This window comes from Emydura macquarii, unplaced genomic scaffold, assembly GCF_026122565.2.
Source record: "Emydura macquarii macquarii isolate MOO-44397 ecotype Brisbane River unplaced genomic scaffold, CSIRO-AGI_Emac_v2 contig_450, whole genome shotgun sequence".
NCBI lineage: Eukaryota > Metazoa > Chordata > Testudines > Chelidae > Emydura > Emydura macquarii.
Genome location: NW_027130587.1, coordinates 3,434,005 through 3,448,609, shown reverse-complemented (window position 1 = coordinate 3,448,609; position 14,605 = coordinate 3,434,005). Strand labels below are relative to the sequence as shown.

Below are 14,605 nucleotides of genomic sequence, written 5' to 3'. Positions count from 1 at the left end.
CTGAGGAAGAAAAGATGAATACTCAATTCACAAGAGTACATTTTAACATAGTTATAGCAAGCCCCTTGCTTTGAGGGTCTAATTCCGCAAGATGCTGAGTACCATCAACTGCCACTGAAGTCCATGGGACTTGGACACTTAACATCTTGATCAGTCTTTTGCCATTTTCATATTACATATTTGTAAATACTGGCAAAAAGCCAACCATTATACATCCTAAAACTTAAAGTGAGCACAAACATTCAAATAAAAACACTGCAAGATGCCACACCATCAAAATGTCTGAAATTGTTTTGAGCAGCTTATTAAATTGATTCCAAGAAGTCTGTTGGAATAGAAAGAATCCTATATCTTAGAATTCCTGAGCAAGGTTAACATGTTTTGGCAGAGGTTTACAGAATTACTTTGTGCCCTAGAGCTGAGAATACTCATCACCTGAAAATCAGATCCATTAGATGTTTAGAGAAGCAGTGTGGTATTGTACAGTCCACATACAACAGAGCTATACTATAGAGTTGTGTGAATACTGCCTCATTGAGGTAGAAACAGCAAATCCAAGCATCCTATTAAGTGTGGATTAAAGTAACATTCCTAGACACCAACAACCTAGAGATCTTTGCTTTGTACTAGAAGGGAAAAATCTAAATTAGAGGCACCATCTTGAGAATCAAATTGTAAAATGAACATCCCACAGCATTTACATGCTTCCACCCTGTTTTCTTTATAATATGCCTAGTGAAATCTTCAGAGACAATACATACAATTTTCCTTATGGTACCTTGTTTGAGTGCTGTCATGTGTGAAACAGTCCAGTCCAAATAATGGGTTCTGAGTGTCCTTCCCTTGGCTAAAGACCTCACTATCCTGCTATGATGGAGAAACCAAATGGTGCATTCACTGCTCCCACAGGATCCAAATTGCTCTGCTTTACAGGAGCTATAGGTAATGTGACCAGAACTGATGGTTGGGAGGAGAGTGTGGAGGCTTCTTGTTATACAAGGTGGGACTACTGGAACAGTGTCCAGTCCTGATATCCCCAATTCAAGAAGGAGTTTGATAAATTAGAGGGTTCAGAGAAGAGCCCCAAGAATGGGAAAAGACTGAAAAACATTCTGTGTATTGGAGTATCAGTTTAGCTTAAAGAGAAGATTAAGGGATGACTTGATCAGTCTAAGTACCTACAGGAGGAACAAACATTTGATAAGAGGCTCTTCAATCTAGCAGCCAAAAGCAAACAAGGTTCCACTGCCTGGAAGTGGAAGTTAGACAAACTCAGACTGGAAACGAGTCAAATATTTAACAGTGAGGGTAATTAACCATTGGAACAACTTATCCAGGGTTGTGGTGGATTTTCCATTGCTGGCCCTTTTAAGATCATGATTAGGGTTCCCCCCCCATGAAGATCTGCTGTAGTTCAAATTAATTCAGAGAAGTCCTGTGGTGTGGTGTTAGAGATCAGACTGATGGTTAAAATAATCCCTTCTGGCTTTATAAACTATGAATTCCAGGAGACACTAAAAAGAGAATTAGCTCTTCACTAACCTTTGACTTCAGCATGCTGGGTGTGACAAAAGAATATCTTGGTGACACAAACCCTTAATGAAAAGGTTATTTGTGACAACTGGAAAATGAAACTGTCTACCTGGTTTCTGGATGCTGAGCTACAGCTTTGATTATTAAAACAGTTCAGCCAGCAACAGTCTCAAAACAGAGGCGAAAATACCAAGTACTATAAATGGTTGAGTGTTTAGACTAGCCTTCCTCTGTTTGAATTATAGTAGTGCAGCACGTTCATACTGGTAATAGGTCTACAGACAGTTATACACACAGCCTGGGTTTGTCTTCTGTTCAGATACAGAATAGCCTGAGAGGAATGTCTGTCATTATTGGAAAGGACAAGACAGTGTAGTTTTTATTTATAAAAATACCCAACCTTTAAAACAAAAGCGATGAACCCAGCACCTAGATGGAATGGATTGGTTTAAAGGATGGGCAGAAAGAGAATGGATTCCAATAGTGCCATCTGTCAGTGAGCTCTGAATTCATTCCAGTTGGCACGGATAAAAATCAAAGTGGTTGCTAGGGCTCTTAGAACCCAGCTTTGAGGAACTACGGGCATTTGACAAATGTGGACAGAAACGCAAAGGGTCTCAGCATTTCTTCCACCTGCCTAGTCTCTGCTCTTCACTTAGGAAGTTCCTTCCTAGAGTACAGCAGTATTGGGCCAGGCAGCTGCCTTGAATTTAACAGGGGGTTACTAGCCTCCGTTTCCGGATACACTCCCAGATCCAATCAGGAGAGACACGCTTGGCTCCCAGGTTCTCATCAATGTCCCCTATTACATGGGTTGCTGAGGCAGTGTCAAACTCTTGCACAAGGTCTCCGTCATACGCCACAAAGTACCGGCGGATTTTGCTGAAGTCTTTCACGGAGGATGGTAGATACAGCTTCACCCCTGTAAATATGTCCAGCAGCGTCTGCAAATGGTAGGAAAAATAAAAAGATGGTGAGGCAAAAGAGTGGGACGGAGACTAGAGTGGCCTGGGAGCTTTACTAGATGAAGAGCTCTTTAGGCATGGACTGTCTCATGCCGTACAGCACCCAGCACAATGGGGCACGACTGCAACACAAATGATGCACCTTTAATAAAAGTTTTGGGGACAGACTTTTTTCAATGCTGAAAATGTTCTCAGTGTTGTTTCAACTGGGACCTCCAATTCACAGGGGCTCGCCCCAGCAGGAGGTGGACATGGAGCATGCTGAGGAAGCAAGATGCCCCCCGAATGCAGACATGAATAGGAAGCACGGGGCCTAACTTCTATGCTACCACTGTACAGCGTGAAAGCTGCAGCAGGACATGACAGGTGTCAACTCTTCTGAGCCACCTGGTGATGGATCAGCAAGTGGTGCTGTAGGTAGGGTTTACAAGGCGAGTGGACCTTACCCCCTCTACCTGCAGCAACATCTGCTAAGAACCCAGCAGGACACCCGAGCGGACATGGACAGACTGAACAAATGCTCTCCAGTGCCCCAATCTCAGTTCTTTTCAAGTATTCAGCAGGTTCCAAGCACAAGCTCCTCAAGTACAGTCCTGTGACCTAATGAGATCAGACAAGGGGTTGCAAACCAAGAGGATCTTGTTCTAATCCCAGTTCAGAGGCTGTTGCCTGATTTCTGGGTGTTTAGTCATTTGAATGAGGTTATAGGCTCGCCAATTGATCTGATCAGAAGGTAAGTTTCTAGTCCCAGAATCAGGCTCCAGAAGAGTTTTATAGCTGAATCTGTGTAATTTTTTTAAGCTTTTATTAAGAAACTGATCGACAATTGATTGATTAAAAGAAAATGAATAATCAAATGGATAGAATTACAGTCTTATTCTAAAGACACGTGATACGTAGATTTATACGGTATGCTTTGGATTAATATACTCTCACCCTTCCCTGATGACCTGGTTGAGAGAGATGTCCAGTTCCTCAACTCTTGAGCAGAGGGATGAGAGCGAGGCAATGCTGAGACTAACACTACAAATAATACTAAGTATAAAACAAAAGATCTTCTTAACTCACTAACTAAAAGAAGTTTCTAGAAGGAGTAGCTGACAATCGCCCCAAGTAACATGATTTGCTCCTTCTTAGACCCTGAAGAACATGGGTCCTCTTAAGTTCAAACTTGAATTCTTCACCCCCAAATTAGGGTACACTTATTTATTCTATAGGCTGGCAGGTTTGTGTGTATTATGACATATCCACATCCTTTTCAGATGGTTCACTTCTCACCTGTGTTATTTCTGGCCTTTTGTGGGTTCTGTGGTGTATCCGAAGTTTACTCGGTGCATAAACGGAGACAGCCCCCCGTCTTGATGCCTCCTGACTTATCTAGGGTAAAGGTTATAGCCATCTATATCTTATCCTTTAACTCATCATTACTTATCTGGGCCCAAGGTCCCAAACATATGTATGCTAACTGCCTTAGCTTTCATATAGGATGTGGCCTGTAAGGTACCTTGCATTACAGCTAATGCTTTCATCTGAATCTATGACTATTATAACAAACATTACTCAAATCTAAGGAAAGGTATACATGTGTAAGCAAGCAGGCTAGTCCGATAGGCTACAGCTGTCTTACCTTAATAAAATCCCTCACTGCCTTTGGGCTTCAGTTAATCCATCTGCAATGGGATCTGTCACACACTCCTGTGGGTGTCGGCCGCTGCAACTGAACTGTACTTCTATCGCTAAGTACCTTGCCAAGAGGTAACGGGCCACTGTATTAGGCCCCAGTGCTACCTCTAGCCTGCTGCTCTTGTGGCCCAGTGACCAAAACACCTGCTGCGGAGATGCCCAGTGACTTTGGAAGCGGATGTTTCTCAGTTTATCTAGTGCAGCACAGCAGCCCTGGGAGTTCACACTTGCTATTCACACCAGGAAAAATACTCCAGGAGTGTTTGAGCCTCCACAAACCCAGGAACTGCTCCCACTGTTTTCCCTGCCCCTCGGCCTGCACCCCACCCACAGCTCAGACAAAGCACAGTATTGGCTTTGCCACGTCTCTCCATGCAAAGGCTACAATAGTTCTCTCGCACACTCAAAACTCAGACCTTCCATGAATTGCTCAGCAGCGCCAGCACCGCAACAGGATCTGCTGCACTTGCAAAGACTGACGGATTTAATGCAGATTAGCACAGCAAAGCCCCTCATCTACCACGTCATGTGAAAGCTCCTTGTCCTCACCTGCGAGGTCCTTTGCACTCTGCCTGTGTCTCCTGTCATACTATCCCCTCTGCCAGCCTCAGCTGCCAGTTTGTCCACATCTCTCATGGATGTCTGTGCTTTCTTCCGCACCATGTGCGCTGCATGGAGCGCTCCAAACTGATCCAGAACACGCTCGCTTGCCGTCTACAGACCCACCTTTCTAGAGGTGGTCACTCAGCTAATGGCGAAGGCTGAAGATCAGTCGATTTTTACCCCATCTAGCACGTTGTTACCCCATCTAGCCATGTGACCTTATTACAGTCCTTTCCTCCTCCCTGTGATGATAAAATTTACATAAGCAGCAGTTACACTAGTTAATGCAGAAACTGGAATGGCTCAGACGCTTCATACATAAGCTGATCCCCAGCTGGGATGAGGACAGACATTTCCTCCCCTCTGCACCCCAAATCGCTGCCATACACAGCACTGCACAAACCACCAGGTGCAGTAACAGTAGACGCGCCTTCCATCACAGCATCTAGTACAGCCCACTGTTGGGGTCAGGGTGCCAGACGAGAGGCACCACTGAGCTGCTCTGGGATGACAAACCCATTATCTCAGCCACTCAGTGTGAAAGGAAGTGATAAAGGAAGTGCAGGCCTCGGCCTGTCTTCTAGACTGATGCGCTTGTTGCTACCTTTTCTGCTTTAACATTTCACCTTGACTCAGTTTTTCAGACTGGCTTAAAATCGATCCGGTAGGCAAATATCGAGTCATCACTGCACTGCCAAGGACAGAGAGCAGAGGCAGACTGCCAGTCTCTTAGATGTGGTGCGTGGGCATGCCAGATCCTCCACCAGAAACCGCTCAGTAATTTCCTGCAAACCCAGCTGCAGCACAACCTCTCAGCAAGCTCTTTTGCAAGAGAAAAATCCAGTCTGCGTAACAGGTTCCATTTCGGTCTTTAATGACTAGCTAACGTGCTGCTCTATGAGGGTGGCTGGGGAAGCCTTTAGCTTTTCTACAAGTGGATCTGCTAGCACCCTCCTGGGTGCACAGCTCACCTGCTGGTTCTCTCTCCAACCGGTCTCCTCTGCAACAACAAACAGCCACTCTGAGCAGCAGTTCTGCCTGCACGGAGTCTGCATTCGAGCAGAGACTCCGCTCTGCACGTGCCTGGGTGTACAAGGCCCCAGCTCCCCTGGAGTTACTCACAGCCCATTCCCATTCACCCTTCCTCGTGGCTTCTCCGGAAGACAGAGGGGCAAGAAGCCAGTAAAAGAGAAAGAATGTGCCTGCTTCCTAGCCTGAATGGACTGCTGGCTTGGCCCAGAGATTGGATACAAGTTCTGGCAGGTCGTCTTGCACTGGATTCAACAGCCAAGAGCAGCACTACGCTCAGGTTGAGGGAGGGAGGTTTAAAGCACCCACCTCTGCATGGCAACCCTCATTTTCCAGACATCTGGCTGCTGCCATGCCAGGGAATGTGTCCCAAAGCAACGGACTCCACGCTGCTGCTCCTCTCTGACTCCACTGTTCTGTGCGCAGGACGAGCAGACCCCGCAATGCTGAGTTAGAGGAACTGCTTCCCTACCCTCCCACTCACTGCATCAACCGTGCAGGAGGCAGTGTCTGAGCCTAAGATCCCTTGGGTGCGGGTCTGGGTCTCCACAACGCCTTGGCTGGAAGTGAAACGATGATGGCGGCACCCCCACTTGGCAGCATGCTCCAGGCTAATCCTTAGCCCTTTTCCCCAGGGCCTGGCTTGCTGCGTGGGCTGTCCAGAGTTTGGCCTGCTGGGAATAGTTGCTTTATCTGAGAATACTACTGCTACCCAAGGTTCAGGGGAAGTTACATCAGGCCCATAAGACTCCAGCGTGGCTGGCACGTCAGCAGTCTAGCTATCTCCTGCACAGCACATGGCCTCTGCTTCAGATTTGTTCTGGAGCATTAAATGTACTTCGGTTTTCCTTGTCTTTCAGCCATGCAGTTCTCCACCTGTCAGAAGACATAGCCACCCAGCTGTCCATACCTTCTTCCTGTTGTCATCCAGCTCAGCTGCTTTCCGTTTCTCCCCTTGTTTCTCCTCAGCCTTCTTTTGGGGGGACCTACCAACTGCTTTGCTGCCTGTCAATAGGAATGGCCTGTATTACTGCATTTTGCAGAGACAAGTGTGTTTTACAGCAGGTTTTGATGCACAGATAGAGAAAGAGAATACGTTTCCTGCTCTAACCACTTGTATCTTGGAGTGCTCTCATTATTTACCAGTTTGTCTCAATACTGGGCTGCAGGACATCAGCCTGGCTTCCACTTCTTCTCAAACCCAGTGAGCCTCAAAGCCATGGCCCTTCACTTTGCGCTGTGAATGCCAACACCCAAACCACAGGTGCCAACACCTTTGCACAGTGCGACTGACACTAACCACTAGGTATCTGGTGCTGCAACACATACGTCAATGTTAGCTGAAGGCAAACGAAAGCCCAGCCACCAAATCCAAACCCTGAGACGCCCTTAGTACCCTTCACAGAGTGTATCTTACCTTCTGGCTTCTTGGCTTTTGCAGGCGACTTGGTTGGGGGGGTCTTAGCAATTTTGTGGGGTGTGGAAGACCTAGAATTTCCTTCAGTCTCGCCACTGCTGCTGGCTGTGGACCCCTCCTCCTCGGGTACAACGATACTGAAATCCAGCTTCTCTTTGGAGAGCTGGTACAGCTCCTGTGCCCCAAGAAAATGGATATGGCCTGTTAGCCACAGTGAAATCCCCAACACCAGATGTGAAATGCCCACTTACGAGCCACAAGCGATAAACCTAGAGCTCCTCTCTCCAGCACCTTGGCTCTGAAGCCCTTTCCTCACCCTATCCACATCCTCCACCTTCTTCTGAATTCCTTCTCAGAATTCCTATCAGCGCTTCATGCAAGATGTTATGGCTCTTTATATTCGTGTGACTGAATACCGAATGACAATGGTGCGGCTGAGAGCAAAGCTGACCAGCAGGTGACTGGCAAAGGCAACCAAGATGCCATTTCTATCAGTCAGTCAAGGAAGCGACAAGTACAAGGGGCATTCGGGTTGTGCACAACTCTTGGCAGATTGCCATTCAGACCTCGCTGTCAGACTATGGCCACTCCTCCTTTACAGAACATTTCCTGATGTCTCCCCATCCCTTATTGGGAATTGGCAGAAGGTTGTAGGTTATCCCTTTTCAGAAAACTGCTTCCTCTCATCATGGCTGTTAAAAAGCTAATGCAACATATTGACAATACGGTATTTCCCGACAGTGCACAATTGCTCTAGTTACTCATTCAAAAGCCTCAGGAAAGACAACTATAAAAACCAAGTTTCACAGCAACTGTAGTCCAGTACTATTACTGATCATGTTTATTACAGTAGTACCTAAAAGCCAGCCAAGAATGGGGCTCCACTGTGCTACCAACAGAAGTAGGTGGTCCCTGCCCCGAAGAGCTTACAATCTAAATAACCCAACTGATCCCAGAAGCAGTGCAAAAATGCAGCCTGCCAGCGCGAACCCCACTTCCAGCAAATATCTCTGTATGCACCATGCAGTCAGAATTTGCCTCTAACTTTATGAAGGGGTTTCCCTTTGGATTGATATCCTTACTGTGCTGCACCTGTAACTATATTACAAACCTCACCTTGAGCTGGGGGAGGTTGGTGGCTGTCTTCCAGTCTTTGTCATCTCGGATCCGGGTGCAGCGAGGGAAGCGGATGGAGATCCCATCTGCAGTGTGGGCTTCTGCTTTAGAGAACTCAGCACCTGTGATCTCCCACACTGGGGCTTTCTAGACAGAGCATATTGGAGATCCATCAGCAAGAAAACCACACATTATTTTCCTTTGTAATCCTTTCCTTCATCTACTAACTGAATGCATCTGAGCCCTCCCACCTCTTTCACTGCAGGAGACCTGGCCAAACGGAGCTAAAAAACACACAAATCAATCCTTTGAGCACTGCCATTAGATCTTCCACCAAATGTCTATAGGCAGCCACAACTAGTAACTCTGTGTTTTCAATGACATGACCAGCAGCATCACAGATTATCTCAAAGTTGACTCACATGCACAATCAGTTTAACCAATATGCCTGGCACTGATGCTTTTGTCTGCTAAATTATGGAGTGACAGTAGCAACTTCATATTTAAGGTTGCAATTCAATTTTCACCATTCTTTAACTCAGTGAAGCTTCTTTCCCCCGGACATTTCACTTGAGGTCTCTTGCCAGGATGGATTTGGTGGGAAAAGCGAGTTTGTTTGGATCAGGTGTTTCAGAAAAACAGGAGGTTTCCAGAAGTAAATGAGTCCCTCTAAATGTTTGTCAATCCATCTCTTAACAGCAGCTTGGGATGGAAACCTCCATTTTAAAAAAATTTAAATCCTAGGTGAGGTTTGATGGACGGGAATATTTTTCCCAAGAAAGGTTGCAAATGAGACAGTAAGAGCTTGTAGTATCCATGGTGGGGCACGGAGAAGAAGCACTATGTAGCGTAGAAAACCTCTACCTTTACTAAGAGATTAGTGCATTGCTTTATGCCAGCCCTGGAAAGCAGGATTTGTTAGTGGAACCACTTGCCTTTGGATCTGGAACAACAAAGTCTGGATAATAGGTCTTGTTAATCTTCAGCCAGCTTGGAATTTTACTGGGATCCTAGAAGGCCAAGATCAAACACGAGAAAGACGATCATTACAACAACATGCCTGTTAAAATACAAACTTGCTCCAATAGCAAAGATATGCTGAAGGGATGTTAGCCTGGTAGATTATCAACAGCTCACTCCATCTCTGCACAAGAGATCTCTACTGCAGAGAACCCAGTGTTCCCCCTTAAACCCCAGAATTGGGAGGCAATGTATCCCTTAGATCTGTACCAAATCTTCTGCTGACTCAGGAGACTTGGCTTCCAGCTGCATGTTCTTCCCACATGTGAAAATTAAGTGTTCCCCAAACTGCTTAACTCAAACAGACTTTAATCTACCCAGATGTGCCAGGTAAGATGAATTCTCAACCTTCTAAAGTGCCAGGTAAATGCTTGGTATCTAAAATTCAGAACCTTGGTTTCTTTTAGAGGTTTAAAGTGGCCTGAGATATTGGATTTAGGTCTGAAAGGCACTAGAGTTTGAAAATTGTGGCCTCAGTGTTTGTGAAGCAACAATCCCATCTAGTGGTTAGGTATGTTAACCACAGTAAGCTAAATTGCCATTTTGAGCTTCTAATGGGAGGACAGCTTCATGATGTCCAAGATTTTTAGCCAGCTCCTCAGTTATCGAAGCCCCCTCGCAAGAGCCATTTCAATCCAGGGAAAGCATTTCCACTCTATAGCCAGCCTCCTCCTCTGCTCAAGCCCAAGGGGGAAGGGATCTTTTTTTCCCCAAGCCCTTCACTAAGCTCTGCCCCAACCAGGCACATGTTAGAGACCCTCCCTCCCCCTCACCTTGCTGATCTTCACCATGTCCAGCTCCTTCTGCAGGCGAGCCAGGGTGGCATCATCGTGCCCCCCAGCACACTTTGTTACTGTGCACCACATCTGGCTCTTGGGATCATAGCAGCCCATGAGGAAAATGGACATCATCCCACCTGGAACAGGGAGGAGGGAGTTTCAGCATCTGAATGCCAGGATGAGCCCACCAGTTCATAGCACCAAGAGCCATCAAGCTGAACAGTGGTTCCTCTGGGATTCTTGGGACTGGGCAAACCCCAACCCCCAGAGTTTAACAATGAGCATCTGTACATGGGGCCACAGTGTGCTAGCCTGCCAACTCTTATTCGCTGTGTGTACCCTACCCACAACGGAGCCTGAGCTGCTAGCTGTATTATAGATTACAGTACACATATAGCAAGTGGCAGGCAATAGCTGGGCCAGGTAAATCTTAACCAGCTAAGAAACCAATGAGCCAGAAAGACAGAGTTTTCTCCCAGCTAAAGGATGGGCAAGTTATTGACTTGTGTTAGTTCGAGGAGACACACCTTTACTGCCTTGGCCATAGAAAGCTCCTAGAACCACCAGGTCTGCCGTGTCAGCCATGGCGCCTTCATTCAGATAATCCTTTTTCACTTTTAGCCAATGACGTTTTCCAGGCTCATAGGTACTCTGCATCAAACAAGCAAGAGCTCCGAATCAGAAAGGGGCCGTTCAGGTTTCTGTGGCGAAAAGTGGCCCAAGACATCTATTCAGCCACACTGTACTAGAGCACTTCAATACTCCCGTTCACAAGGACAGATTTAGATTGAGACTGATTGGTCATGAAAACAGCACCTACCATAATCCAGTAAGACGTGATATTTCAGAAGCAAGCTAATTATAAATAAGTGATTTGAGCATTTTCATCCAGACACTCAAATCACTTTAACCTCCTTTGTAAAAGTATCATTATCCACTTTTAAAAGTGGGGAAATTGAGGCATAGTGCAATGTAGTGACATGCCTATCATCATACAACTGGCCAGTGGCATGGCTAGAACCCATGTTTCCCGATTCCCAGTTCGGTGCCTTAGCCACTGGATAACACTGCTAAAGGCCCATGACCACAATACAGCCCAGTTTAAAAAAAAAATGCTTCAGGGACCTCAAACAAGCACATTTAGATAAACAAGAGTCCAGGTGACAGGAAAATACGCAAGTGGGAAAGGAAGTGAGAACACTGATTTAGGTAAGAAGCAGTGACAAATGAAAATCCACAGTAAAGGCAACAGACCCATTCAAGGCATTGTACAAAGACTTTTATCTACTTAAGAGCAGAGTGTGAGGTAAGATCAGATGAAAACAATTTAATATTAAATACATTGCACCTTTATCCCTAGAAATTGTTATGCCAAGATTCCAGAGGAAGTCTAAGCGAGGAAAGATCATGGACATAAGCAGACTTGCCTTTATATCTTTCAGCACCAATCCTTCCAGCCCCTCACGGATGACTCGATTGATCATATCTACCAGATCTGAAGCTTTCTGGAAGGAAAAGGAAACTGTTGTGATAAGATTACCACACTAGATGGGGCTGTGTTCATGGGCATTTCCCCTGTCTATTGTTACAGCAGCAGAAATGCATAAAGAAAACAGAAAGTGACTGCAAAGGAAAGGAACAAGCCAGTTTCAGCACGGTGATTTTCAAAAACAGACTAGCCCCACTTCTTACTTGTCTCTATTTTGCACTCTGAGCATACAGTGGCTACTGCCACCAATGTCTTCAAAACACAAAGAACAGTCATTGACCTTACAATAAACGTGGTTATTTGAGATGTGTCATGCAAATGGATTCCAATTCTGGTGTGCATGCATCGCACACGTGCCAGATCAGATTCTTTTGGCCAGCAATGTCCTCTGGGGCTGCACTTAAGTCTTAGATAGGATGGAGCAGACCCAACGTTCCCTCAGTTCCTTTGTCGTACAGAATCTAGATGGTATAGGACTCTGTTGTAGCAGAGGACGACTGCTCGTGGAATCTACGTGGACAACACAGTCACTAAGGTAAGTAACTGTTCTCTCGTCTTTGAGTGATTGTGTCTATGGATTCCATTTCTGGTGACTAGAAAGTAGTAACCTCATTCAGAGGTCGATATTAGGAGTCCTATTTAAACAACGATGGCAGGACAGCTCTACCAAAGCAGGCAGCAGACCTGGATGCCTCAGCTAAGGAACAGTGCAGGGTGAAAGCATAGACTGACCTCCACGTAGCAGCTGCTTGGGAAGTTTTGAGAGAGGGCTCTACTTAGACTAGCCATAGAAGCTATTTGAGCTCTGGCGGAATGGGTTCAAACCTGTATGAAGGCTGGATCCTGTCTAGCTATCCCATAGCACGATTTAATAATAGATACCCATTCAGACAATCTTTGGGTGGATATTGCCGGACCTTTAACCCTATCTGTGAGTGCTAGAAGTAGCCAGAGGAGTTCCTGAAGGGTCTTGTTTTGTCAAGGAAGTATGAAAGAGCCCTGACCACATCAAGAGTCTGCAGTTTGGCTTCCCCTGATTTGAGAGGGGAAAACTGGCAGCTGGATCAGCTGATTTTAATAAAACCAGAAACAATTTTAGGCAAGAACTGAGGGTCACTGACTTTCTGAAGCACCGTGTCAGACGGCCCAGCCATGAGGACCTGAATTTCTCTTACCCTCTAAGCTGACATCACAGCAACTAAAAAGGCAGTCTTTAAGAACGGTATACAGAGTAGGCCACTGGAGGCTCAAAAACAAGTGCCCTTTAACCAGGTAATATTATAATGAAGTCCCAGGATGGAAGAGGTTTCCCAGCCTGGGAGAATCATGAATCAGGGGAAGGAGGAATATGAAGTGATGCCCAAACACAAGGATGATGTGCTGATATTAGGAAGCAGCTGGATAGCCCTGAATGTTTTAGGGATAGCTGGTAGTCCAGAACAGCAGAAAGCTGCACTTCCCTGGGAGACAGGTGATGTTGTGCTGCCCAAATAGAAAACATCCATTCAGCTGCATGGGTCAGTCCAGTAATGTCTTTTCTGCTATGCACTAAGCTGTTCTCTACCCTAAGATCACACTGGGTAGACCAAGTAGAGCGGTCAGGGGCTGTGCTGACAGGTTCGTTAAATGCAGATACCAGAACCACCAGGGCCAAGCTGGGGCTCGCAAGATCACTACTCATGAATCCAGTCTGAGTTTCCTCAGGACACTGGGTATTAATGGGGTCGGTAGGAAGGTATACATGATCCCTGGTGTCCATGAGAGGGCATCTGACAGGGTGCCTGGCTTAAGTGCTCCTTGAACAGAATATTTGGCATTTCTTATTGTGGCCTGTAGCAAACGGCTCTAATCCTTGGAAATCCTCTCTTGTGAAAGATGTGCCTCAAGTCTGACAGTCCACTCATGGGCATCTGAAAATTGCTCACTAAGCTAACCATTAGGACATTCAGCAAGCTTAGTAGATGCAGAGCTACTGGTGTGATTTGCTGAGTAAGCACCAGTTTCAGAGACTAACAGCTTCTTGGAGGAGGTGGGATGACTGTACTTCACCCTGTCTGATACAAAACATGGTTGTTGTGTTGTCAGTTATTACTTGATTTGTGCATCTGCACAGCAAAGGTAGAAATGCTGTGTATGGCCCAGAGTTCTAAAACAGGTGGAAGTGAATTTCCTGGGGAGACCAAAGGCCTTGAGTCTGAAGGGGGTCCAGATGAGCTTCCCCTCCGAGTGCAAAGGCATCAGAGGTTTGGTAGGAAGAATAAAACTATATGCACACATGAAGAGGGCTCTTCAACCAGGTTAACAAAGACAGGACTTCTTGGGGGACAGTCACCTTCATGTCTATGTGGTGTTTGCTGGGAATACTTATTTCAGCCATCCTGGCATGGAGCACATATGAAGTCTGGAATCATCTGTGACATAAGTGCAGGAAGCCATGTGACCCTGAAGTCTGAGGCACCAGAGACCTCTGTAAGAGTGTGAGTCTGAAAATGGTGTCTGCCTGATCTATGGAGTCCATGGTATTCTCAAACTTTTTATGCTGGGACTCCCTTCGAAAATATTTCAGGCTAGGACGACCCCCCTCCCATACCATGCTGCCTTTACCGGCAGGCACAGGAGCTGACAGCTTGTGACCCCCCCATAATAATCTCAACACCATAGATAGTGTCTACCATAGATAAGCTCTTGCTGATGTCAAATCTAACAATCCCTACAGTATGGACTTCTCTGCTGACCCTACATCAATGTGATGAAGAGCTCTAGTATCAAGTGAGTGGAGTCATGCACCTGTTGGGGTGATCTTCCTCAGATGAGCCAACTGCTGAGGTATGACTATGCCTGGATCCTTGGACTCATTAGGTGAGCCATCATGACTGCCGAGCACATGGTGAAATACCCTCGGTGCTGCTGCAAATTCAGGAGGGTGGGACTTTGTACTGGCAGTAAGATGATCCTACTTAGGATCTGAGGT

General features: G+C 46.1%; 1 protein-coding gene across 1 annotated transcript in view; it reads right to left on the bottom strand.

Annotated features, from left to right (window-relative positions):
• Positions 1–1,349: 1,349 nt before the first annotated feature.
• The window catches only part of LIG3 (DNA ligase 3), a 28,113-nt gene continuing 14,857 nt past the window's right edge, over positions 1,350–14,605 (bottom strand). The window contains exons 13-20 of the mRNA XM_067537782.1: positions 11,573–11,650; positions 10,673–10,796; positions 10,140–10,282; positions 9,282–9,356; positions 8,347–8,493; positions 7,231–7,405; positions 6,724–6,818; positions 1,350–2,477 (exon numbers count right to left, since the gene is read on the bottom strand). Of these exons, the coding sequence (XP_067393883.1) occupies positions 2,244–2,477; positions 6,724–6,818; positions 7,231–7,405; positions 8,347–8,493; positions 9,282–9,356; positions 10,140–10,282; positions 10,673–10,796; positions 11,573–11,650 (1,071 nt within the window). The 3' untranslated portion in view covers positions 1,350–2,243. The remainder of the gene's footprint in view (positions 2,478–6,723; positions 6,819–7,230; positions 7,406–8,346; positions 8,494–9,281; positions 9,357–10,139; positions 10,283–10,672; positions 10,797–11,572; positions 11,651–14,605) is intronic.